Source organism: Vicia villosa, unplaced genomic scaffold (genome assembly GCF_029867415.1).
Source record: "Vicia villosa cultivar HV-30 ecotype Madison, WI unplaced genomic scaffold, Vvil1.0 ctg.001502F_1_1, whole genome shotgun sequence".
Classification (NCBI taxonomy): domain Eukaryota; kingdom Viridiplantae; phylum Streptophyta; class Magnoliopsida; order Fabales; family Fabaceae; genus Vicia; species Vicia villosa.
The window spans coordinates 409,716-436,120 of NW_026705642.1; the positions used below are offsets into that span (position 1 = coordinate 409,716).

Genomic DNA, 26,405 nt, shown 5'->3' on the forward strand with positions numbered 1-26,405 from the left:
GAGGGACTCACCCTCAACTAAGGGACTCACCCTAACTGAAGGGATCGCCTCCAATTATAGGACTCATTTAAAAAGAAGGAAAGGTTCAAAATTACATAGAAGACAAGTTTGATCATTTCACACACTACAATTCCTCGTGCATGAGGGACTATGTAGCGATATATTTGTAAAATGTGTGTATTGGCTAACATAGAGACCAATGTTATTAGACACCCATTTTAGGGTATGCTGCCTAGGTGCAACTCCCCCTCACCAATGGCTTGCTTCGATGAGAAATTATGGATAACGACTGTTACGCTAGGCTTATGATCTAGAGGAGGGTGAATAGATCCCTTTAAAAAATTATTCACTTTTTAAAATATTTTCAAAGATGGCTTGCGGAAGCGCTCCGGGATCGACTTGCGTCTATTCCGAACCGCTATTGGTAGAATCAGATATGCGGCTAAACCTTAAATAAATGTGAGAATTACTAAAGATAATAAGAAGCTTGAATCAATTGGCTTTACAAAAAATATTCATTTGAACAATTAATCACTCAAGCACCTACTTCCATTAAAATATATTTGAAAAATTGACTTGGTCAATTTATCAAACACTTGTTGTGCAAATTTTGTTATACACAAACAATTTCACAAACAGTTGGCGTGCAGTAGTTAACAAGTCAATGTGATATAAATGTGGTTAATTGTGAAATCCAATTGAAATTAACAATTGCAATTCTCTATACGAAAACAGTTTGTATCACAATTTAGCACTTGGAATTGTTATCGAGTTAACAATTGTAAACCAATATCAATAGCATGTAATATAGAAATAGGGAGAGAGGAACACAAAGATTTGTTTAGGCAATTCACTGTTCGTCCTCGCTACGGCTACGTCTGCCGCCAATTCCAAACGGGAATTGAGATAGTTTTCTATTTCTTTGCAAAATGTTATTTACAAGAGAAGTTAAAGCAATAAACAAACAAACTCAGTTTTGATGTCGATTCTTTATCTTCTCTCCCCTTGACCTTAAACAAGATCAACTCGCCCAACAATCTCGAATTAATCCTCTAGTTACCACTACTCCCTTGACCAACCCACCGTTCTTCAAGGCTTTCACTAGGCTGAATTTGTAATCGCAAATTGTTATCATCCAAGAACTTTGATTGGTCCTCCATCTACCATTAATCTGTTGACCTAACCCACCATTCTTCAAGGCTTTCACTCGTCTAAATCCAATCAAAAGCTTATTTCCAAAAACCCTTAAATCAATCTGATATTAAAGGATAAAACCCCAATGGTTTTATTCAATGAATCCCCCAAAATTCTTCACCCAATCGGAATCTACAAATTCTTAACCTTGGACGTTATCACTTTGAATTTATGATCACTCAAGCAAAAATGATTATGTGTATTTGATGAATGAACAAGTGAAATAATGAAGATGAGAAGCAATTTTCTCTCTTTACAGTTTCAAAGTTATTTTGAAAAAGATGCTTGAATGTATTTATATGTGTGTGAGAAAGGAGGCAAAAACTGGAAAATTCATGCACAAAAATGCCTAGAATTGAGCGACAAGTCGACCTCTGGACTTCTATGTGTCGTCCTACACAAGGCAGTGAGGCCTGGTGTTTGTTCAACATAGCATGCGTCGATGACCTCTGGGTCGATACATTAGTCAGTGCATGTGTGGCAGAATCGTGTGACTTCTGTGCATCGATCTCTAGGTCGGTGCATAGGTCGGTGCATGTGTGGCAGAATGTTTCAAATATTTTTCCACTCAGTGGAGTTCGACCTCCAAGAGCTATGCGTCGATCTATCGTATGCATACTGACCCAAAACCATATTTTTGACTTTGGAAACTGGTCCACATCCATATGAACAAGTTTATAATGATTATGGAAACATTTTCATACAATTGTGTACGTTAGGCTAAGAGGATATCGTCCAATACACTCTACTTCTAAAGACCTAGTTTTGACATGACTCAAAATAAATTACTTGAGGTAGGCACTCACAACTACGTGTCCACATTTCTTAACCACATGCGAAAGTAGTCATGCCCATGAGTTCCTGAGAAGTAGGTTGTCCCCGGGTTTCATGGTCAAGATGGGACGATTAATACTTAGGAGTCCCCAAATCCAGGCCCAGATGTCTCTATATATGCCTCACCTTATGATGGAGCAAGACAGTCTCACATTTACACAAAACTCCTCTAAAACAGAGTTTTTCACCCTCGTGGGCTTGCTCTAACCTCACAACCATACTAAAGCCTCTAAAATAGTTACCAGCTAAGGATTGTATGCATCAGTAATTTTTTAGCTAGTACAACTTTTATTATGTTAGTGTTATGAGTGATAGGCTTAAGGTAGAGTTGTGTAATTCTATTGTTCTGGACATAATTATGATGTAATTGTAAGTCAAGATCTTACTTATCTTATACCATTGTCAGTGATATAAAGATCTCAAGATCAACCCATGTAAATGTTTGGTGTAAGTAGGTTGAGGGTTGAACCAGGTGTAAAAGCTCAAAGATGATTAGTTGAAATCTCAAAAAATACTTTCAAAGCTTAAAGATAATTCTGGCAGGACCTTTAATTCACCAAGAGATGGAGGATGACCAAATCGAGTTTCTAGATATCTTCTAACACATGTCCTCCCATACAATTGTAATCAACAAAAGGTTTTAGATCCATGAAAAACCCTAAACCCTACTATAAAAGTCTAACGAAGGTCTCACACATATTTATACTATTTTAACTCTAAAATCTCTCACTTTCGGTCGTCATTAACTTGAAAGTTAAGGTGTGTACAAATACCTTGCCCTCAAACTTGAACATAAGGGCATCAAAACCTTCAAAACAAAAATTACCATCAAATCCCAATTAACACCTTTATTAGTGAATCCAAAAATCCTTCCCAAATCAAGAAAAAAAACAAAACATTAAAATCAATAAAATTATTACTTATTACTTTTTTTAATACTTTGCCAATTATACTTTAATAAAAATTGCAAGATATTAAATGCACATATTTATATTTAAAAAAATGTTTTAAATGAGAATAAAAATGTCTTTTAAAAGTAGATGCACTTTAAAAAATTGTATTAAATGAAAATAAAAATGTTTTTTAAAAATGAAAGAATCAACGAAAAAATTTACAATAAAAACGTAAAGAAATTGAATCAAATGATACATGTTTTAAAATAATGTTCATTTTTGTAAGTTATTAGTATTATAGAATATAGAATAGAGTAATTCGTATATTGCTTGCTTAAGCAATTTTCCAGAAAGTTCGAAACTTCAAAGTCGGTCGCCAAATTTTCCAATTCTAAGTCTATGTTCTCACGTCTTTATTAAAATATCAATACCATGGGAATCATGTTCTATTTAATATGTGTTGCATAAATCTTTGGCGGCTCCTCATTCCACACACAATTGAATAAAAACAAAGTATTTCTAATAAACTTCCGTCTAGTTAAGGGTTCAATGGATATACACTAAGCGTGTAAAATAGTTTTACACTGTTATTCAATAAAAAATAAATATCTGTCATGTCATTAAAAAAATTTTAAAATAAAAGTGTGGTGTAATTAAATACATGAGTGATTGATTGACAGCGTAAAATTATTTTATACGGTAAGTGCATCACTCATTTTCTTAAGAGTTAATACTAATAATAATCTTATATTTTTCTCAAAAATTGTTAGTACAATTTTTTTGAATTTAATTAAAAATTCTAAGAAAATAATAAAATAATAGACATGCAGCAGTGAATAAAAATTTACTTATTCAAATTAAACCATTTAATTAATATTAAATAAATTATTTTATAATTGACATTCTAGAACTCACCGTAAAAAATTCCATTAAGTGATTTTTTATACATCTACATCACATTTAATAAGAAAGTTTCCAGAAATTTCCAATATAGGTACTTAGTCGTACAAGTTAACTAATTATGTTGACCAATTAATATACGCCACGCGCATTTAATCTATATAAATACTTTACCTAAAATTCATCCTTCAAATTTTAGCATCTTTTGAAGCAAAACAAGAAACTTGTTTTTTTTTCCTTTTAAGCTCTCATATCATAAAAAAATATATTAATTTTATTGCTACAATTTGTGTCTAGTAGAATTTGAATCTGAGATTTTGAGGAGATCATATACGTATATAAACGTGCATGTCATATGTAAAATAATTGTATTATTTGTGATATGGTTGTTATGGAGAAGGTAAGTCAATATGAACGTGTATTCAACCGGTTTGATGAAAATGGAGACGGCAAGATATCACCGGCGGAGCTGCGGCAGTGCGTTGAAGCCATCGGCGGCGAGAAGCTATCGACGGAGGATGCAGAGGCGGCGGTGGCAAATTTGGATTCGGATGGCGATGGACTATTGGGATTTGATGATTTTGTGAAGTTTTTGGAGGGAGTAAAAGAGGAAGATAAGGTGAATGATTTGAAAGAGGCTTTTAAGTTGTATGATGTGGATGGAAGTGGTTGTATAACACCTAGGAGTCTTGAGAAAATGCTTTGTAAATTGGGGGATTCTAGAAGTTTGGATGAATGTCAACTTATGATTTCTAAGTTTGATTTAGATGGGGATGGGAAAATTAGTTTTGAGGAGTTTAAGGTTATGATGTTGTGATGTTTGTGTTTGTTCATATTCTTTGAATTGTTAATTGATATTCTGTTTGTTTTATTTTTTTGGATTCACCAAGCCTCTTTTCTTAAGGCATTTTTGTTTCACATTTGGTTTGAAAGAGATAACTATTAGAAAAGTCTGGATATAGTCTCTAAAAAGTTTAGATGTGCAATCCTCATCTTGAAAGTCTGTTTTTAAAGTTTAGATTAGATCAAATTATAATTTTAATATAGTTTATTAGTTTAATTAGACTATGAATCATTTACAATTTATATCAATACAAAGTTTAATATAAATCTTAATTTTTTTTTTTTTTTTTTATAAACAAAGATGGCATTAAAGAAGCACAAGGGGTGCTAACTCATGGATACAAAAGAGAGAAGCCAAGACCACTCCCAAAACTAGAAAAAAAAGAAAAGCAACCAACCGGCTCCAACCACACCTACTAACTCAAAAGACTACTAGCCGGAAACACTCTCCAATCCTCCCAATTAGAGGAATCACTACCATTATGAGATCTTAAGAACCACTCCCAAGCTACTAATTTCATCAACCCAAACGCATCAAAGTTTTGCAACAACACATTATTGAAAGAAATCTCATTCCTACAAAACCAAACCCCCCAACAAAAAGCTAACCCAAAAAGCCAACTATTAGCCATCTTAAATTTTTCTCTACATAAAAATTCCAAGGAACAAAGACGGTTAAAAAGATTACCCGAAAAACAAGTTTCATCAAACCGAAGCCAAGCGCAAAGCTTTTTCCACCAAAGACAAGAAACCGGGCACAAAACAAAAAGATGCTCCACATTTTCCTCCTCCAACCCACACAACGGACACAACAAAGTTAACGGGTCCACCAAAATCTTCCGTTTCGCCAAATTATCCTTCGAAGGGATTCTATTCAACAAAAGCCTCCAACCAAAGATTAACACTTTACTAGGAACTTTTGTTTTCCACATACCATCTAAAGCCTTCAAAAGAGAAACTTCCAACAAAGAATTTGTACCATTACCTTCCAAAATCATAGAATAGGCATTCTTTACCGAAAACCCCGAAGAATGTCTCCACCATATGAAAGAATCATCCACCCCTACCTTTGGAACATGAACACCTAAAAAGGCAATAAGAGATTCAACATCTTCCGCTTCAATTTCCTCAACAAAGGAATCAATAAAATTGATACGCCAATCCCACACACCGGAAATCCAAAACCCATTATCACTCACTTTTGAGCAATAAGGATCGGCGAAGCTAAAAAGAGACGGAAAACGGTCACAAAGGGGAATTCCACCCAACCATCTATCAAGCCAAAAATCAATAGAATCTCCATTACCGAGTTTGCAAAGAATAGAGGGAGCAAACCAATTCTCCAATGGACCTTCCCCACCCGAACCAACCAAGCAAATGTCCTTCCACCAAAGAGAAACTTTCTTGTTTTTATGTGTCACCGAATTGGAAAGCATTGCCCTCGACAAGTCGCCGTACCTACAAGAAAGAAGGTTAGTCCATAAAAGATTTTTTTCATTCAACATCCTCCATCTCCATTTACTAAGCAACGCTATATTGAATTTCCCACAATGCTTAACCCCTAAACCTCCCTCCTTCTTAGAACGACAAACCGTATTCCACCCAATCCAACACACCTTCCTCTCCCCTTCCACACCACCCCAAAGAAAACACCTTTGAATCTTGATAATCTCCTTTATGACCACCTTCGGAGCTTTGTAAAAGGAGAAAAGATAAATGGGGATATTAGACAACACCGAATTTAAGAGAACAACTCTTCCTCCAATTGAAAGATGCTTGTAACGCCACGAACCCAAACGTCTCCGTAACTTAGAAACAATCGGTCTCCACACCTCCTTCCTTCTATGGTTCACACCTACCGGAATTCCAAGAAAAGAAAAGGAGGAGGAACCCACCTCACAATTAAGAAAAATAGAAGCCGCTTGAACCAAATCCGTATCCAAATTCACCCCCACCAACCGGCTCTTAGATAAATTCACCCGAAGACCGGACACCAATTCAAAGCCTCTAAGGATGGCTTTAATGCTCCAAAGGTTATTCCTCGATCCATCCCCTATTAAAAGCGTATCATCCGCAAATTGAAGTATATCAAAATGCAAATGATTACCAACTTTGAAACCACCATACTCCCCCAAAGACGTAGCTTTCTTCATCATGGCCGTCAACCCCTCCGCTACTAAAAGGAAGAGAAAAGGAGAAAGCGGATCCCCTTGACGAAGGCCTCTAGAAACTCTAAAATCTTTAGTCGGGCTACCATTAATAAGAAGAGACATTGAACTAGTAAACACCAAAGCTTCCATCCATTTCATCCACCTACCGCCAAACCCCATTGTTCTCATCACAAAACGCAAATAATCCCACGAAACGCAATCGTAAGCTTTCTCAAAATCCACTTTCACCATCATACACCCCAATTTGTTCCTCTTGGCCAAATCCAAAATCTCATTAACCACCACCACCCCATCCAACATATTCCTACCCGCCACAAAAGCCGTTTGACAATCCGAAACTAACTTTCCAACCACCTTCTTCAACCTATTAGCAAGCACCTTAGCCAAAATCCGGTACAAACTACCAATCAAACAAATAGGTCTAAACTCATCCAAACAACTAGGATTATCCACCTTAGGAATGAGGGCAAGGAAAGAAGCCGTGATTGCCTTAGGAAGCGTAGCAAATTCAAAAAACTCCGAAACGCACTCCATGATATCCTCCTTTAGGAAAGGCCAACACACCTTATAAAAACACAAATTAAAACCGTCCGGACCCGGACTCTTATCTCCATCGGAATTCCAAATAACATCCTTCACCTCTTCCTCCGAAAAAACTCCCTCTAAATTAACGGCGTCATCCAATGAAAGACTAGGAAAAACAACCCCATCTAACATCGGTCTCGAAAAATTACTTTCAGAAAACCTACTTTCAAAGTGCCTTCTTGCTTCTTCCTTGACCATCTCCACCTCATCAATCCAACCATTCAACCCAATCAAGCCACCAAGGGAATTTCTTCTATTACGGCTTTTAATAGCATTATGGAAAAAACGCGTATTTGAATCACCTTCCTTTAGCCACAGAGCCCGCGCTTTTTGACGTAAAAAACTCTCTTTAGCCCGCACCGTCTCCCAAACTTTCTTGGAAGCCACCGACCGACTTAAAGCCAAGGAGGCCATATCCCTCGAATTACCTTCAGATATCACTCGATCCAGAGCATTTAAATCTTTGAAAGCCTCCCCTTCTTGAAAATCCAATAACCCGAAAACCTCCATGTTCCACACCCGAAGCTTACCACGAATAATTTTCAACTTCTCTTTGAACCCATAAATCGAACGATTGTAATTTGGAATAGCTCGCCAATGATTCTCAACGAAAGGAAAAAAAATCAAGATGTTTTGTCCAAGCATTAAAGAACTTGAACGGCTTAGGACCCCAATTACGCTCCTTACCCTTAAACCAAATGGGACAATGATCCGAGAGCTCCCTACTTCCAATAACCTGAAATTCTACTTTCCAAAGATCCAGCAAGCCATCGGAAAGAAGAAAGCGGTCAATACGACTACAACAAGATCCATCAAAACTGAACCACGAGAAGTTCCGTCCAACTGTCCCCACATCCACAAGATCCATACTATTAATAAAGCCATTAAAGTCCTCCAACTCCGTAAAGTTAACAGACCTCGAACAACCCCTTCTTTCATCCTCAATTTTAATCGCGTTGAAATCCCCTCCTAGGCACCACTCCCCCACCGGAAATCTCCCTTTGAAACTCAGCAACTCACTCCAGAACCGTCTCTTTTTAAGAAGAGAACAAGCAGATCTTAATTTTATTTTGAGTGATGTATTTCATCTTACAAAACAAAGTTTAATATAAATCTTAATTTTATCTTACAATACAAAGTTTAATATAAATCTTAATTTTATTTTGAGTGATGTATTTCATCTTACAAATCGATTTTTTTTTTTTGTATAATTAGTTAAATCTAGGTTTAAATAGTCTTTTGGTCCCTGTAAGTTGGCTTGTTTTTACATTCAAGGACTATTTTCAATAAAAATAAAAATAAGATACAGAAACGAAAATAAAAAACACGTCAATTTATAAGGACCAAAAGACTATTTAAGTCTTAAATCTATATATCAAGCCCAAATATTTTTTTTAATTCAATCTCAACAAAACTAAATTAATCAAATTAAAAACAAAAATTAATTAAAATTAATTGTAATAGTTTAATTGTAATCAAATTTGACAAAAGTATAAAAAATAATAATTAGAAAATTCTAAGTTTTATTTTATAGATTTTCCTTAAACGATAAGTGAATGAATTTGTCAGTAACATCCGCGAGACAAAAATAAATAACTTAAGTGGCACAGTCGTTAAATATAAAAAAATTAGTCTTATTGTTGATGACGTCAAATATAAAAAATTAGCCTTATTGATGACAGATATTTATAAACATTGCTAAGCGTGCAACAAGAAGAGGTGTGTAAAGTCCACATCAACGATTTTCTATTTCCACCTGCAAAATAACTAAGCTTAACCGCTCACTACACTTTTCCACTAACTTCTCCTCCCTAGCAAACAACCTCCTACACCACTTTCACGCCTCTCCATTCTCCTCCACCCCAATTCGTTCATTTATGCTACTGTCATTCTTTTATTCTCCGCTAAATCAAACAACCTACTAAAACTCTTATTCAAAGACATACCATCCAGCCAAGGATCTATCTGAAACAAAGTAGAATACCTGTCTCCTATTCTCCGATCAATATTATCAATCAACCACCCTCCATCATCCAAACTAACACCCTCCCTTATGTTTTTCAAATTCCTCCACCAAACAGATCCACCGCTACCCCAAACACATAATTGTCCCCTTTCTCTACATACCGAGCACTCTGAATCCTATACCATAGACTATATGTCTCATTTAGAATGCTCCAACACCGTTTACTAAGGAAGGCTAAGTTAAACTCCTTCAACCTCCTAACCCCCACCCTTCCACTTTCTTTTTTTCAAACACATTGTATCTCAATTGGGCCACAAAATTTTTCTCACTCCCTCACACCCCCTCCCCCCCCACCAAAAAAAAGCATTAAAAATATATTCAAGAGAAGATATGATACTTGATGGCTCCTTGAAGAAAGAAAATAGTATGAAATCATAGACAGAACATATTTTATAAGAATCAAACGACCCCCATAGAGACAAAGTGACACTTCCACCTCGGACATTAGCCTAATTTTAATCCCCACCAATAAGGTATCATCAACAAATTATAAATGAGAAACATTAACAAAATGTTGCTCCCTTGCCCCATACCCTGTATACATTCCTTTTTCCACTAAAGCATTCATCAAAACATGTAACCCTTCATCTGCTATCAAAAAGAAAAGGGGAATGCGAATTGTAACGCCCCGAATTTAATTAATTATTTAATTAAATTAAATCAAGGATTTATTCGTTGGAATTAGTCGAAGTCGGTATTGATCGGTATTATTCTAAAGGCGTAACTTGGATTAATATGTTGATTTGAGCAGTTAAGTTGTGGTCGGATTAGTCGGAGAAATACAATTACGAGTTGGTATTAATTAAGTTAAGGAGCAATTGTAGTTGGGGAATATTATTGGGAATAATATTCGTTATGATAGGTGGTTATTCAATTATGTGGGTAATTTGGCTTCATTGAGTAATTAGAGGAATATTATGAATTGGGCCTAAGTGGAAAGAATATAACACAATGGATGGGTTATGGGTTAAGCCCATTAGTGAGAATGATAGTAAGAGTTAGGGTTTTAGAGGTTTGGCCTCATAACTCATTTTGTGGAGAAAGAAAAGAAAGAAGAGAAAGAAGGGAAAGAAGAGAAAGAAGAGAAAGAGGGGAAGGAAGAGGGAAAGCTATGGCATGAAGAGGAAGAGCTCCATTGAAGGAAGTGAAGCTTTTGCTAAGGTAAGGGTGGGGTTCTTACTCTCTAAGGGTTGGCATGATGATGGGTATGGTAGAGATTAGGTTTCATAATTGAAATCCATGATTGTGTTGCAATGTTGATGAATGTGGAATTGATAATGTTGTGTATGCTTTCTATTCTTCAATTTCATGAATTTAGAAAAGTTAGGGTTTATGAACAAATGCATGAATTTATGATTTGAAATGTGTTTTAATTGATGTTTGATGATGTTATGATGTTAGAAGATCCATAATATGTGTTATATTTGTGTTTGTAACATGTATTCTATTGTTGTTCGTGATGATCGGTGTTTTCCAACTTGATTGGGTTGAGTTTAGGGGTTTTGGGATGGGTTTCGTATGCTGTTTTCTGTGTTTGGGATTTTCTGAAATTCGCCAGTTCGCGGCGCGAACCTCTGTTCGCGCCGCGAAATGCTCTGCAGAAACTTAGGAATATTTGATTCACTCAGTTCGCGCCGCGAACTTTGTTGGCGCCGCGAACTCTGTTTTACATAACTTTTTCCAAACTTTGAAATGATGTAACTTTTGATCCGTAACTCCGTTTTAGGCGCCGTTCGAAGCGTTGGAAAGCTAACGCAATGAGCTAAACCATGATGCAATAAAATGATCCATATGATATAGTTTCCTATCATGTTTATTAGGATTAAGTGATGAACTATGTTGTGTTAACAAATAAAGTATGCTCTTTGCGGTGAATTGACATAATTGTGTTGTAGTATAACTTGATGTATGTTTTCTTATGATGATACAATGTTATTGAGATGATGATAAGTACCTTCCTTATGATGAATGAGATAATGATGTATGTGATAATATGCATGATTAATAAAGATGTTGTATGCTATATGCGATTAATTGTGCGTATTTGATATGTATGAGTCGACGATGATGCCATGCGATGACTTAACAATATATATGAAATTGAATGTAATGTATTATGATGATTACTTGAATTAAGGAATATGATGAATGTGTTGATGTTGTTGGTTATAATATGATGAATTTGTGGTTGTTGTTAACATGATGAATTTGTTGTCGTTGTCGCTAGTATGTGGAAATTATTGTCGTTATCGTAGACCCAATGGTCAATGTTGATAAGTTTTATTGTGATGTATTTTGAGGTGAATTATTGTTGTATGATGATGCAACATAGTGACATGATTGAGAAGTGATGCATTCTTATGAATGATGATGATTTTGTTGTTGTTGAAGTTCGACATTATATTGATAATGTTTGATGGTGATTTAGATGATGTTGTGACGTATTAATTATGTGTGTTGTGTTTGTGTGGATGTTACATTTATTGAGTCACATCCATTGCATAAAGAGACGATGGTCTTAATGGCAAGAGCGACGGTGGCCTTGATGGCAAATAGCGACGGTGTGCCCAATGGCAAATTTTGAGACGGTGGGAGTTTTACTCCAAATGGTACCACATGCATTTGCATAAGTCGAGTCACATGTGAATTGCATTTGAGTCTTATTTTATTATGTTTGTGGTGATGTGTTGACTTGATGATGAGATGTTTATCGTGATGTGTTGGGATCTTACTTGTGAATTGCATATTTTGTCATGGTTGATTGTTGACATTGTTGTCATTCCATAAGTTGATTATGTTATTTGAATTGTTGAGTCGATGATCTGTTGTTGTGACATGATGATAGCATAATTGTGAATTTGAATATGTTGTCTTAACTGATTAATGATATTGTTGCCGTTTTGAAAGTTGTATTATATTGATAAGTTGTTTTGCGGTGAAACTTGTTGTAAGATGTTATGTGATGCGAAGTGGTGAAATTATGTATGATCTATATCTCCTATATTATTTATCATGCATTCCTTTATATTGTAAGATATCTCACCCCTTTGCTGATATTTCCCATACCATGGGAAATGGGAAGGTACTCAAGATTAGTCGTGGATGTTCGAGGTTATTGATGTGAAGTCTTTATGTTGCTTTATGGCTAGTCGAGTTGGTGTCCATTGCTCTGATACGTAGCACTCGGGGGGATTAGTCTTTATTATTTGATTATTGTATTCTATGATGACATTTGTGTTAAATTGAATTGAAAGGTGTTTATAAGTTTAAGTTGTAAGTGGTGAAAGAAGTGTTGTTCCGAATGCTATGTATCTTTATTAAATGAAATATAAGTATGTTTGTTTGGTTAAGTCGAATTGTGACATCCCATCTTTGATGAATATTTTTAAATGCACTCTGATTTTCGCTTATAATTGCGGGGTAGATTTGGGGTGTTACACGAATTACCTTGACGAAGACCTCTTTCCAACTTAAACTCATTAGTTGAGCTCTCATTCACAAGCACATAAACAATTGTCGTAGTAACACATTCTAAGATCCATTTCTGCCACAGAGTTGGAAACAAGATTTTACACATAACGTCGTCCAAATATCGCCAGACTACTGAGTCATAGACCTTTTTAAAATCGACCTTGAATAATAATAATTTTTTTTCAAACTTCGTGCTTCATTCACCATTTATTAGCTATATGAATGCCGTAAAAAATTTGCCCATCTATAATATAAGAAAATTAATGGCTGTGGAAAAGTCTAAACTACCCTTAGTTGATTTTTTTTGCCACCACATTAAAATTTTCTTTATTTAGTCTTTGCACAGTAAAGTTCTTAATTTTATTATTAAAATAATACAACTCTCATATTTTATCAAACTTACCAAATCTCTCTTCATTCTCTATTTTTTTTCTCTTTCATCACTTTCTCACTTCTTTCTTCTACAAAAAAATTTATTATTGATCTATATATTTTTATATAGGAAAAATATTATTTATGATCCAAATATTTTTATTCAAAAATGGTATACGGGAAAAATTTATTCAAAAAATCTATTATTGATCTATATATTTTTATATACGAAAATTTAATATTGATCCAAATATATTTGTAAATGATACCTAAAGAAAAATGATATTTGTATACGGAAAATATCTATTATTTACAAAAAAAGGTATTTATGATCCAAATATTTTTGATTCAAAAATGGTATACGGGAAAAAATCTACTATTGATATAAATATTTTTATATACGAAATTTACTATTGATCCAAATATTTTTGTAAATGATACCTAAACAAAAATGAAGTCTGTAGGAAAAAAATCTATTATTGATCTAAATATTTTTATATACGAGAAATGGTGTTTATGATCAAATATTTTTGATCCAAAAATGGTATACGGGAAAAAATCTATTATTAATCTAAATATTTTTATATACGAAAATTTAATATTGATCCAAATATTTTTGCAAATGATAGTAAACAAAAATAATATTTGTATACGTATATAAAATATTTTATTTACGAAAAATGGTATTTATGATCAGAATATTTTTTATTCAAAAATTATATACGGGAGAAAATCTACTATTGATCAAAATATTTCTATATACGAAATTTACTATCGATCCAAATATTTTTGTAAATGATACCTAAACAAAAATGAAGTCTGTATACGGGAAACAAATCTATTATTGATTTAAATATTTTTATATATGAGAAATGGTATTTATGATCAAATATTTTTGATCCAAAAATGGTATACGGGAAAAAATCTATTATTGATCTAAATATTTTTATATACGAAATAATCAATTAGTTATCTAAATATTTTTTTTTTAACATTTTATTTAAAATAAATGATGTATCCAAATGCGTGTAACAGAACAGAACTCGTGCATACGCACGGGTTTGTTACTAGTTTTTAACAAAAGCTGATTGAAACTCAGAAATAACACTTCCAATCACCAGTCTTAACCTATTAGCAATAACTTTATATAAAATTTATACAGACAATTGGCCAAAAAAATAGGTCGAAAATCCGACAGTTACTAAGGAGTCTCAACTTTTGGAATAAAAACAGTAAAAGTACTATATATTTATCCCTTTGGTCAACTTTCTATTATGGTGAAAGATAGTAAAAAGTACATCAACTAATCTTCCAAGACATCCCAAAAATCTTTTATAAAACCAAGATTAATTTCATATTGACTGGGGCTCTTAAAACTATCATAATCCCAAATTGTCTACTTAATCTCAATATGTGAAAAAGGTTGCGTCAATACTGACCCCTCCTCTCACTACAAGAAAATGGACTTTCTGTGACACCCAAAAATTGTCGCTAAAAGTCAATAATCTGTAGGTAGATTTTGAGTGACACCTACATTTGGCGTCAACTTTAAGGGGGCGTAATGTGACGTCAAATTGAATGTCACAATAACTTTTAGCTACGGTTAAACTTTTTCCTACAGTTGCAACGATTGTCACTATATGTTATGTGATTATTATAAATAATAGAAAACAATACCTATGGATTATTTTCTTTTAGCCGTCACTAAAACTTCAATAAATAAGATTTTTATTATATTAAAATATAATAGTTTTTATAATTTTATTTTTTATTTAATTGAGGAATATTATTAATATTAAAATTAAATTATTCATTATAAATCTTTAAAACAGATTAAAAATCATGACAAAATTAAATAGCTAAAATTAAACAATTAACTCATTTTCTATTAAATTCAAATATTTCAACATATGAAATTTCATTCCATATACTTAGAATCTTACACAAAAGAAATCAAATATATGAAACTTACAAAAAAAAATCACATATTTGTATTTTAATATTTTTGTATCTACAATTTTGAATGGTCTTGTATCTTCACCTTCATGTATCTACAATTTTGAATGGTCTTGTATATATCTTCACTTTCATATATTTGAATCTAAATTGTGGTCAATAGGTGACACAAAATCAAACCTCTTCAGCTATAGCTCGTAAGACCTCGTTAACTTGTGGATTTTCAGAAAACCGCATTTGAAGAACATAAACTAGATTTCCAAGAAAACTCTCTAATTTTTCAACTCTATTATCTGCATTGGAGCTAGAACTGACATGTCGGGGAAGCTTGCCAAGACAACGCACTCGTCCTCTCTTTTCAGGTCCTTTAACCTTTGAATAAACATCATTCTTCCAGCTTGTAGAATCTTTGATGGCTTGAGAATCATTTGAGCTTCCTTCCTCCTCTACCATATGCTTCTTTAACTCTTTCTACATGCAACACAAGTAACTTTTCAAAGGTAACTCAATATTATTTCTCACAACCTATGCTATCAAAACTGCAAATAATAACTCAATAACAAAAAATTGGCATTAACATCATTGGAAGGTCTTGTAGCTGCCAGGGGAGAGTCTTCTTCTATAGTGAGCTATTGTGTTCACTTTAAAGTGACCCCATAATGCTACATCAACTTTAAGCAATCCATAATAGCAATTCATCCAAACTTTGTTCCAACGATCACCAAAATTAAGTAAACTGCACTTTTATATTAAAAATAATTTTGCAAAAATATGTATCAAATTAAAATACTAATTTATTTATTTTAAACAATACATCAAAATATATTAAAGAAAGGAAAATTCTTACAATCACATATGCTGCACTTTCAGTCACAATACTTCCATCTTTTCTAGTTCGAGTATCAATAGTTATAGTAAGGCATCATTATAAATGAGTGTCACAATAGGGCTTTTTTTTAGTGTCTGTAGAGATAGATTTAAAAGATAGATCGTCTATCCTTGGCCGATCAACCACTAACGATAGAAAATGATTATGAAAATGATCAAAAACATGTTAAACTTAATATTATGACATGTCTAATAATTCTTTATCACATATCTTTATAACAAAATTCACCGTTAGATTGAAAATTATTATCATATAGATTATATTTATAAAATTTATCATTAATAAAAAATTACTTAAAGAGAAATATCAAAATTAATGATTTTTATGAAATTTCGTAAAGCGTTAATTTTTATGCATCTCATTGACATGTTAAATAATTTTATATATATATATATATATATATATATATATATATATATATATATATATATATATATATATATATATATATATATATATATATATATATATATATATATATATATATATATATATATATAACACGATTGACTTGTTTAATCTGCAGCCCCTCACGCTAAAGAATAATTTGTTTTGGTCAATTAAATTTTGAATAAAATAGAAATATTATTCTCAAGTCGTGATTATGTACTTTCCTTTATTATTTGTCAAAATGACATCAATATATCACTATCTGAACAAAAAAGAGGAAGGTGAATGTAAACTTCTGCTTCAACTAGGGATGGCAACGGGTGCCCGCGGGTGCGGGTTTTATACTACCCAAACTCATACCCGAAGTTACCACCCGAACCCGAACCCAAACCCAAAAGCTATTCGGGTGACAAAATAACACCCACGCCCACACCCGTTGGGTTCGGGTTTTTTCACCCAAACCCAAACCCGCAACAAAATACATAAAATATATTTTTCTTACAATTTTCTTACAAAATTCCATAAAATATATATATATTTTATATATATATATATATATATATATATATATATATTATATATATATTATATTATATAATATATATTATATAATATATATATATTATAGTATATATTATATAATATATATATATTATAGTATATATTATATAATATATATATATATATATATATATATATATATATATATATATATATATATATATATTCGGGTGAGATTTCGGGTTTCGGGCGCGGGTTTCACACTACTCAAACCCACACTCAAAATATCGGGTGGCACCCGAACCCGAACCCAAACCCAGTCAACTCGGGTTTTCACCCGTTGATTCGGGTGCGGGTGGGCCCCGCGGGTTTGGGTCGGTTTGCCATCCCTAGCTTCAACGAATAACATATGTTGTTTGTGTTTAATTTTATAACAATTTTTTAAGTAATGGTCAATAGTATTTATCTACAAAAGACAATTTGTTTAGTTTAGGAGAGGTATCATTGGTCAGGACCACGTCATTATGCTGGCGATTGTAGTTATGAAAATCGGTTTCTTATTTTTTTTTAATTTTAACATAACTAGCAAACCCCTACGTTCGCACGTGTTCTGATACGGGACGCACATTTATTTCAGATATATATTTTTTAATTAAAAAAAGTATATTAAAAGTAATTAATATTTTGTGGAAAAAAATAAGAATAATTAACATCAAATTGTGTCTAATAAATCAGGAATAAAGTTGAAAGCACAAAAATTAAACCGTGTCTAAACAACCTTTTTTAACTTCAGATTCCCGTTAATATTCAATATTGTGATCAGTAACTTCATGTTCCCGTTAATATTCAATATTGTGATAAGTAATTTCATGTACCTGTTAATTTCAATATGTTTTGATCAGTAACTACTGGTTCCCATTAATATTCAATATTTTGATCAGTAAATTCATGTCCCATTAATATTCGATACTTTGATCAGTAATTTCATGTTCCCGTTAATATTTGATATTGCGATCAGTAACTTCATATTCCCGTTAATATTCAATATTTTAATCAGTAACTTCAGGTTCCTGTTAATATTCAATATTGTGATCAGTAATTTCATGTTCCCGTTAATATTCAATATTTTGATCAGTAATTTCATGTTCCCGTTAATATTCAATATTTTGATCAGTAATTTCATGTTTCCGTTGAAATTTGATATTGTGATCAGTAACTTCATGTTCCCATTAATATTCAATATTTTAATCAGTAACTTCATGTTCCCGTTAATATTCAATATTGTGATCAATAACTTCATGTTCCAGTTAATATTCAATATTTTGATCAGTAATTTCATGTTCCCGTTAATATTCAATATTTTAATCAGTAACTTCAGGTTCCCGTTAATTTCAAAATATTGTGATCAGTAACTTCATGTTCTTGTTAATATTCAATATTTTAATCAGTAACTTCAGGTTCTTGTTAATATTCAATATTTTGATCAGTAACTTCATGTTCCCGTTAATATTCAATATTTTGATCAGTAATTTCATGTTCCCGTTAATATTCAATATTTTAATCAGTAACTTCAAGTTCTCGTTAATTTCAAAATATTTTGATCGATAACTTCATGTTCCCTCAAAAGTAAAGATATTGATATATTATAAACTATAATTGCAGAAAATGAGAAAGACACCATATTTGTTATTGAGTAAGTGCATAAATTACAAAATAGAAAGACACCATATGTATTCAAAAGACACCATATTATGCCTTCAAATGTTTTGTGTGGTTTATGAAATACCCAAAGAAGACCTATATTCAAAGAAGCATTCTATGTACCGCAAAATATAGGATATATAGGGCACAGTTCAACAATCCCTATTACATAAGGTAGATAATTTAATACATAATATGTGTTTATTTTTTTTTTTTTGGCTTATCACCACCAGTATAGTCCGGTTCGGGGATCAGTTCTGGCATCAAGTGGATCTAGTCCCCTCCCGATCGCAGTTGCGCCAATAACCACTAGACCAACTAACGATTAAATACAAATTATTTTATCTAATGCACATCAATACCCTTTTAAAAAAATAGATACAAATAATGTGAACATAAGAGAGAGAAAAAATCAAAAACAACTAAAATTAAAATAAATATTGTAACATAAATCAATATAAAAAAATTGATTTAGAGTTTTTATTTTAAAATTTAACTTTTAAATCCTGAATCAATTTTTTTCTTTTAGCTATATCTCTATCAATATATAATTTAAAAATTAATTTTTTATAAAAAATTATACCATTAACTTTTTATAGAATAAATTATATCATATATTTAGTAGTCTTTTATTTATTAGATAGTAGTTTTGTACGGGAAACAATGCAATAGAAAACAAGTTGAAAAAGCAACAAAGAAACAACAAATAAAAGTAGAAAGGATAAACCATTCACGTGGCAGAATAAAGGAGTAGAGGGGCAAAATAGTATTTAACATAAGATATTATTTTCTTATATTGTAGATATCTACTCCTCCCCCGTTCTATGAAATAAAACTAATTTTATATCTATTAAGAAAATTATCTACTGCTTCTCCAATATTGCGGTTGCGTGAATCTCATGTTCTACTTTTTTTTTGTGTGCACGAATTTGACATTTTCCCATTTAACATATTTGGTAGCTTCAACAATTGGTATACTTTATTCTTTTGGAGTTTGCTTTATTTCTTGAATATGGGTTCGCTTGACCGATTAAACTACAATCTGTGTGGGTTTAACCACAAACTGTTTTAATTCATTTACGTTTTTGGTTTGTATATTGAACCATTTCTACTACAAGAATAAGGGATTTTATGGCTCACAAAACCTCCAACAAATCACCATAAACCGCTTCAAATGAGATCTTTTATGAATGGATAAGGTCCCCGCGAACAATTCTAAGATATTTGTGGGAATTTGTTTGATTTGTTAAATCTGAAAACGAGTTTTTAGAGTTCACAACGGTCAAAATGGGGTGGTTTAAGGCGCTACACATGTGGGTATTCTCACATCAAACTACTTGAATTAGGCATTTTCTTGAAGACAATAATGATTTTTTTAAAAAGTATTTGAGCATCTATATTCATGCTATTCAAAATCGTGGTATAAATGGATTTCACTTTATTTATTACTAATGACTAGAATTCGTTGAGCCAGTGGCGGAAGGATAAGGGAGAAGAGCAATAAGCTGCTTGAATCTTAGAAAGAGAAGATCTCTGGTGAGGACACAATTAAGACCAGACAGTCGGATCAGAGAGATATGCACCTTGAATTTGGAAACCCTTGAAAAAGTGGTTAGAACGGATGCTTTCCCCACCTAGGACTTAGACCGGGCATTTCAGTGCTTGGTAGTAGCGCATACCAGAACGAGAGGTTATGCCCCTTTTGGATAGTGGAAGAATTGTACCAAACGAGACTTACTAACGTTGTTTATTTTGGGTGAACTGAAACTTCAATTTTAATTAGCTCAATCAAAATGCCTATCTATCCAGAGAGCATGCCCCCCTTCAAGACTGAAGACAAGGGAAAGAAAGAGAAGACAGCTGCCGACAATCGGATAAAAATATAAACAATATTTTTTATGTGTTGATTTTTTTATTTAATTATTTATAAAATAATAAAAATATAGAATGAAAAAGAAATAAAAATTTTCATATAACAGTTGGTAAAGAGAAGTTGAAGTTAAAAAAAAAAACTGAAAATGGTATAATTGGAAGGAAAATAGGCTACACCAAAACCATGTTTTGTCTTTATATATTGTTATAGATATTTCTTTACATTTTTCAATTATTTAAACAACTTCACTATATTTTTAAAATATTCACGCCACTCATTCAAAATTTTAAATTGGGTTTTACTAGTCTCACAACATACTCTAACTTTTTATGCTTTTTAAAAGTATTAGCTTTATAAAAAAAATTGTTCAAAATAGTGGCGATTTTATGCGGCAACAATGATTTAGAAATTTGGTCCAATTATATTTAAATGATAATATTTTTTAACACTTGTGGTTTTGAAATATACAAGACACCACCGATAATTATGCTCTTAGAGGACCTAGGAGCAAACAAAACAAATTTGAAAGAAAAATGTACACTCATGATAGTCAAGGCATTGGAAGAAGAGGATAATAACCCTTCACCCTAAACTCACATTTTTCGACAAAACGTTCAACCAGGGGGGCTATGCTCACACTGTAGCTTACGTCCCAATACAACTTTGTATATATTGAAAAGATTTACTCATCAACGCCTTCATGAAGTAAAAAACGAGGAATTAGTATCATTCTCTTGTTGTTTTTAGGGTTTTTCCTTCATGTGTTATTCCTTTTAGGGGAAGCAATTGGAGGACACCGTCAAAAAATACGAGTAAGGGCTAAATGCAAAAAGGATCATGATAGTTTGATACGTAGTAGTTAGATGTCAATCCGTCCATAACTGCATTGTCAAAAGAACAACATTGGTGGAGCTTTGTATTGATTCCTCGATGATACGCCTCAAGGTAAAATTTCACACTTACACTTACAAGGTTGTTGTGTTCGAAACGGATTTGGAAGCGGCTTGCATCTGTTTCCTACCATTATTAGAAAATTACGAATCATCCCAAGAATTTGAGAATGTCGATGCTGCAGATAGAAAAACACTTGAAATAGGCACTCGTCTAGAACCACAACCTATTGAAGAATACAACGAAGAGTAAACACTGCCTTTGGAGGTAATAAATAAGGTTAAGTGCCCAGAGCCTAATAGAGAGTTTTACAAGGTAACAGTGAGATCTGACCTTGCGAAAGTCGTCAAAATAGTGATGGAAAACTAAGACACAATAGCAGACCAATACACAGCGGATATAAAATTCCTCATACTTGTAGGAACTTTGAGGATCAACAACAAATATAAGACGGTAAATCAAACAAATAAACGCACAAAAGAACATAGATAGTTCTAACGTGGAAAACCCCTCAACATGTGAGTAAAAACCATGAGTCGTCCAGACCAAAGAAATAGCTCCATAATCAATTGAGGGTACAAGAGAGTCTTAAACTAATTCACAAACAAATGCTAACAAGCTCAAATCACAAAGAAAAACTAACTTACAAATAAGAATCAAAAAGATTAAAAAATAACCCAAATCTACAACTCCAATGCGAGACACATATTTCTCAGCTCATACCTTGTTTTAAAATTCTGAATAGCCAAAAGTTAGATACATGAGTTGCAAACATACCCACAAAATTTCAGCTTGATCTGTCAGTGAACGAATTGGAGATCGTCAATTTAGTGAGATTGATGCAAAAAAAAACTGGAATGGGTTTATCTCCTCTTTTCTCTCTTTTGAATCATTATTTTCTCTCTATCTCTCTTAACCTTAAATTGACACTCTCCACTTAAATAAGTGAGATAAATAGGCTATTCATGTTTGAACTTTTCTCCACGTAGAAAGGGAACCCAATCCTAACAAATCTCCCTTTCACAACTATGTGGAGGAAATTGCCAAACCGACGATATTATAACCAGCTTCAAATTCTCTCTCGGCAATGCTTTAGTAATCATATTAAGAACCATCATGATTTGTATGAACATTAGCTAACTCCAACAACTTAAAGTTTTTGGTGGACTCCCTAACCGTTGTGATGGCAAGAAAGACGCAAAGGGATTTGGCATTTGCCATGCCATAGTCTTAGTGTGGTGCAACAATGAAACCTAGAGAAGAGCAGGAAAGAGGTAGCCAAAATCTTTAAAAGAGAGTAAATTGTGAGTAATTTTTGTTTTTTTATATAAGTAATTTATTTGTAACACGTATTACATTTGAAGGTAACATTAACAAGTGATAAAAACCTCCAAGAGTATTTTTAATGGTTGAGATTTGGATCTTGAGAATGTATTTTTTTTAAAATTTTGAGTTTGAATCCTGTTAGGTGTTAATAATTCTTGTATTGAATCAGTCCATACAAAATTTTATTTTAGCTTTAAACGTACTTCTGCTAATGGACGGTAAAATTGATCTTTTTAGATTAATTGATCGCAAAGTTACATACCAATAAAAAACAAGTGATAAAAAATTTGTCATTAAATTTTTTTGATAGCTTTTTTTATAAAAAAAGTTTCTTGTTACTAAGCATGGATTATTATTATTGTTTAAAGATATCATTTTATTCATCTAAACAATTATACACTGATAAATAGATGGGTATGTTGTTCTCAATTGTGAAACTGTAAATAAACACATGAACAGACTATAAGGAAGATTTTGAGTAGAAAAAGGTGAGAATTAAATGCATTATATTCACCTTCATGATCATTGAATGTATGTGAGTGGGGTTTCAATATAATTTTAACATAAAGCTAGAAAATGAATGAAAGAACTTTATGGATGCCACCTAGGAATATTTGTGAGATGGCAAGAATGAGATCACACAGCACTTGATGAAATGAGACATCATACAATCAGAATAAAGGTCTATTTTAATATACTATTATATGTTACATATAATATATACTACATAATAATATAATGGATCACTTAATGTATTTTATTTATAATGGATTATTCATTTCACATATTGCTTCCTAGTGCATCCACAAGAGGTTTGCAAGAATTTTCACTCATCAAAACTTGATTTTCCTCATTAGGTAATTCCTCCAACAACAATGTTGATAGCTTCTCAACAATTTCTCTTGCATTAGGCCTCAAACATGCATCTTCCTCCACACAAGCTTTTGCAATATTAGCAACTTTCAAAGCTTCATCAAATGAGTAACTCTCACCTAATGCACTGTCTATCCACTCTCTTAACAACTCATTCACATCACCATTCTCTGACTTCAAAATACTCTTTACTTTGTCACTAAGCCAAACACTCCCTTCACCTCTATCACTTGATCCATTTATAGGTGTTTGACCAGATAAAACCTCTAACAAAACCACACCAAATGCAAAGATGTCAATGCTTGTTGAAACCACACCTTGGTGAACATATTCAGGTGCTAAATAACCAATGCTCCAAGAAGCATAATTGCTTGAATAAAATTGAGGGTCCTCAGTTTCATTCACAACAAAACTTGCCATCCCAAAATTTCCTAACTTTGCACCAAACTCTTCATCTAAAAAGATGTTCCTACTCTTCACATTTCTATGCACATAACTTGGACTCATAATATTGTGCATGTAATCCAAAGCACTAGCCACATCAACACAAATTCTAAGCCTTTGCTTCCAATTCAAGAAACAGTAGCAAGAAGCAATGAACTGATTCTTGATGGCCAAGCCACCATGAAGCCAATCTTTCAATGAACCATTTTTAGCATACTCTAAAACCAAGAAAGATTCCGACTCCGATGACTCTTCTGAGATACTTAAACCAAGAAGGTTCAATATGTTTGGATGATGATGAAGTGAGTCATGGAAAAGGCCAAGTTCTAATTTTGACAGAATTTCGGTTTTTACTCTTTTGATTGCCAAGTTCTTACCATTTAAACAACCATGAAAAACTGACCCTTCAATGTGAAAACTTGAGCTGAAATCTTCTGTCACTTTTCTCAAATCCTCAATTGTGTATGTCTCCAACAACATCTTACGCGACGTTGCATCGATGATTTTACTATCAAGAGTGTCCTGTGACCCCTCAAATGAAACTTTCTTATCACTTGTGGTTCTCACACTTTGATTCAGATGTTGTAGCTCCATATCTCTTTCTTTGCATGAATTTTCTTCCACCTTTCTTTTCTTCAACCAAATGAAGAAAACGGTTACTACGACGGAAAAGAAAACTCCAATTGCAACACCAATTAGGCCAATAAAAAGCTCACTCTTTTTCATTTTTGACTTCTTATGTGGCCTAATTCCTGAAATATTGTTAGTTCTTGGAAAATCCGAATTCGGTTGTTTTGGCTTAGTTAAAGGATCAAGGAAAGGGTTAGCATTCAATGGAATTAGAATAGAGGTAAAAGGCTCTAAGCTTCTAATTCTAAGAACTTCTGAAGATGATGATGAGAGGTTATTGGCAATAAGAATAGCTTCTTTTGTAATATGGAACTTTAAGGCCAAATTTGAAATAGTATCATTTTCACTTATAGGATAAGAAAGAAGAAGTTTTGGTTTTGGTATGACAAAGGAAGAAAAAGGGCAGGCACATTTCAAAGGGATGATCAATTTGTGATTAGCATCAAGGTTCCAAGGTGAGACACCAAGGTTGTTATCTTTAATAGCCTTGCAAGTAGTTAAGCCTTCAAGTGATTGAGAAATGTCATAAAAACTCTCACCTTTGATGGTAGTTTTTGTCAATTCAGCTTGAAAATAACCGCCTTTTTTGCATTTGCAATCAATTGGTATAAGAAGAGGATGGTTTCGAGGAAGGTACTCGGTTTCCGCGGAGAAACCATTGGTTTCTGCTATGGAGAACCTGTTGAGTCCTAAGTATAGGGTGAGGTTGGAGAGGGAGGAAAAATGAGAGTTTGTGAAAAAGAGTGCAAATGTTTCACAATGATGATTTTGTAACTCATTTTCATTACAATGGTAGCTAGAATCATGTGGTGATGTTGTTTCACAGGTTAACAGGCTTTTACCAAATGAAGAGAGAAAGATCCAAAGGAAAAAGAACAAAACTCTCATGTGGAATGTAATCATCATTTCTAACCTGTCCATAACCACTCAACACTCTCTAACATGGAGTGTTCTATTAAACTAGAAGCCTTTTTATTCTCTCTCTCTTTATCTTGGAGACATCAAGTTTTTGGATCAATACAAAAGAGAAGCATGTGGAAGATAAAAGAATTTTTTTCAAGTTTGAAATAGGACTATTGGGAATCACAAAGTTTATTATTACAGCTGTTTAGGTAACCCTTTACATGCATCTACTTATACATGTCAAGAAGGTAACTGTTTTATCAAAAATGTTTTTTGGACGTTGGTTTAAAATTGCGGATCACATCGCCTAATGCACTTGCAATATTGATATTGCAGTGTAACGGATCACGTCGCCTAATGCATTTGCAATATTGATATATGCAACAGTTGCATTAGACTGTGTCATCCTCAACGGACTATGTAGTTCTCACACAAATTATTTTTCTATCTCGGATTTAGAGATTCATTTTAAAGAATAATTTATATTTTAAAGTGATTTAGAGTCGATAATAATATGTGATGTTGAACAGTCTTTTAAATAATGGTCGCGGTCGCAGATATAGATATGTGATGTTGAACAGTCTTATTATGGTCGCGGTCGCAGATATAGATGCAAGTATTATATATTTTACTAGAGTTTTGTTTTTGTTGCATATATCATATATGTTATGATGGGGATGAGATGCTATTACATCATAGGAATGATTTATTTATGCAGTGAGTTCATGCATATATGAAT

At 32.9% G+C, this 26,405-nt stretch overlaps 2 protein-coding genes across 2 annotated transcripts; one reads left to right on the forward strand and one right to left on the reverse strand.

Moving 5' to 3' along the window:
• The first annotated feature begins 4,036 nt into the window (after positions 1-4,036).
• LOC131635508 (putative calcium-binding protein CML19) lies at positions 4,037-4,770 on the forward strand. The gene has a single exon (XM_058906131.1). It carries the CDS (start codon positions 4,204-4,206, stop codon positions 4,636-4,638), a length of 435 nt encoding a protein of 144 aa, XP_058762114.1. The 5' UTR covers positions 4,037-4,203; the 3' UTR covers positions 4,639-4,770.
• Positions 4,771-23,497: 18,727 nt separating this feature from the next.
• LOC131635505 (protein LYK2-like) lies at positions 23,498-25,702 on the reverse strand. The gene has a single exon (XM_058906123.1). It carries the CDS (start codon positions 25,682-25,684, stop codon positions 23,597-23,599), a length of 2,088 nt encoding a protein of 695 aa, XP_058762106.1. The 5' UTR covers positions 25,685-25,702; the 3' UTR covers positions 23,498-23,596.
• Between the last annotated feature and the right edge of the window lie 703 nt (positions 25,703-26,405).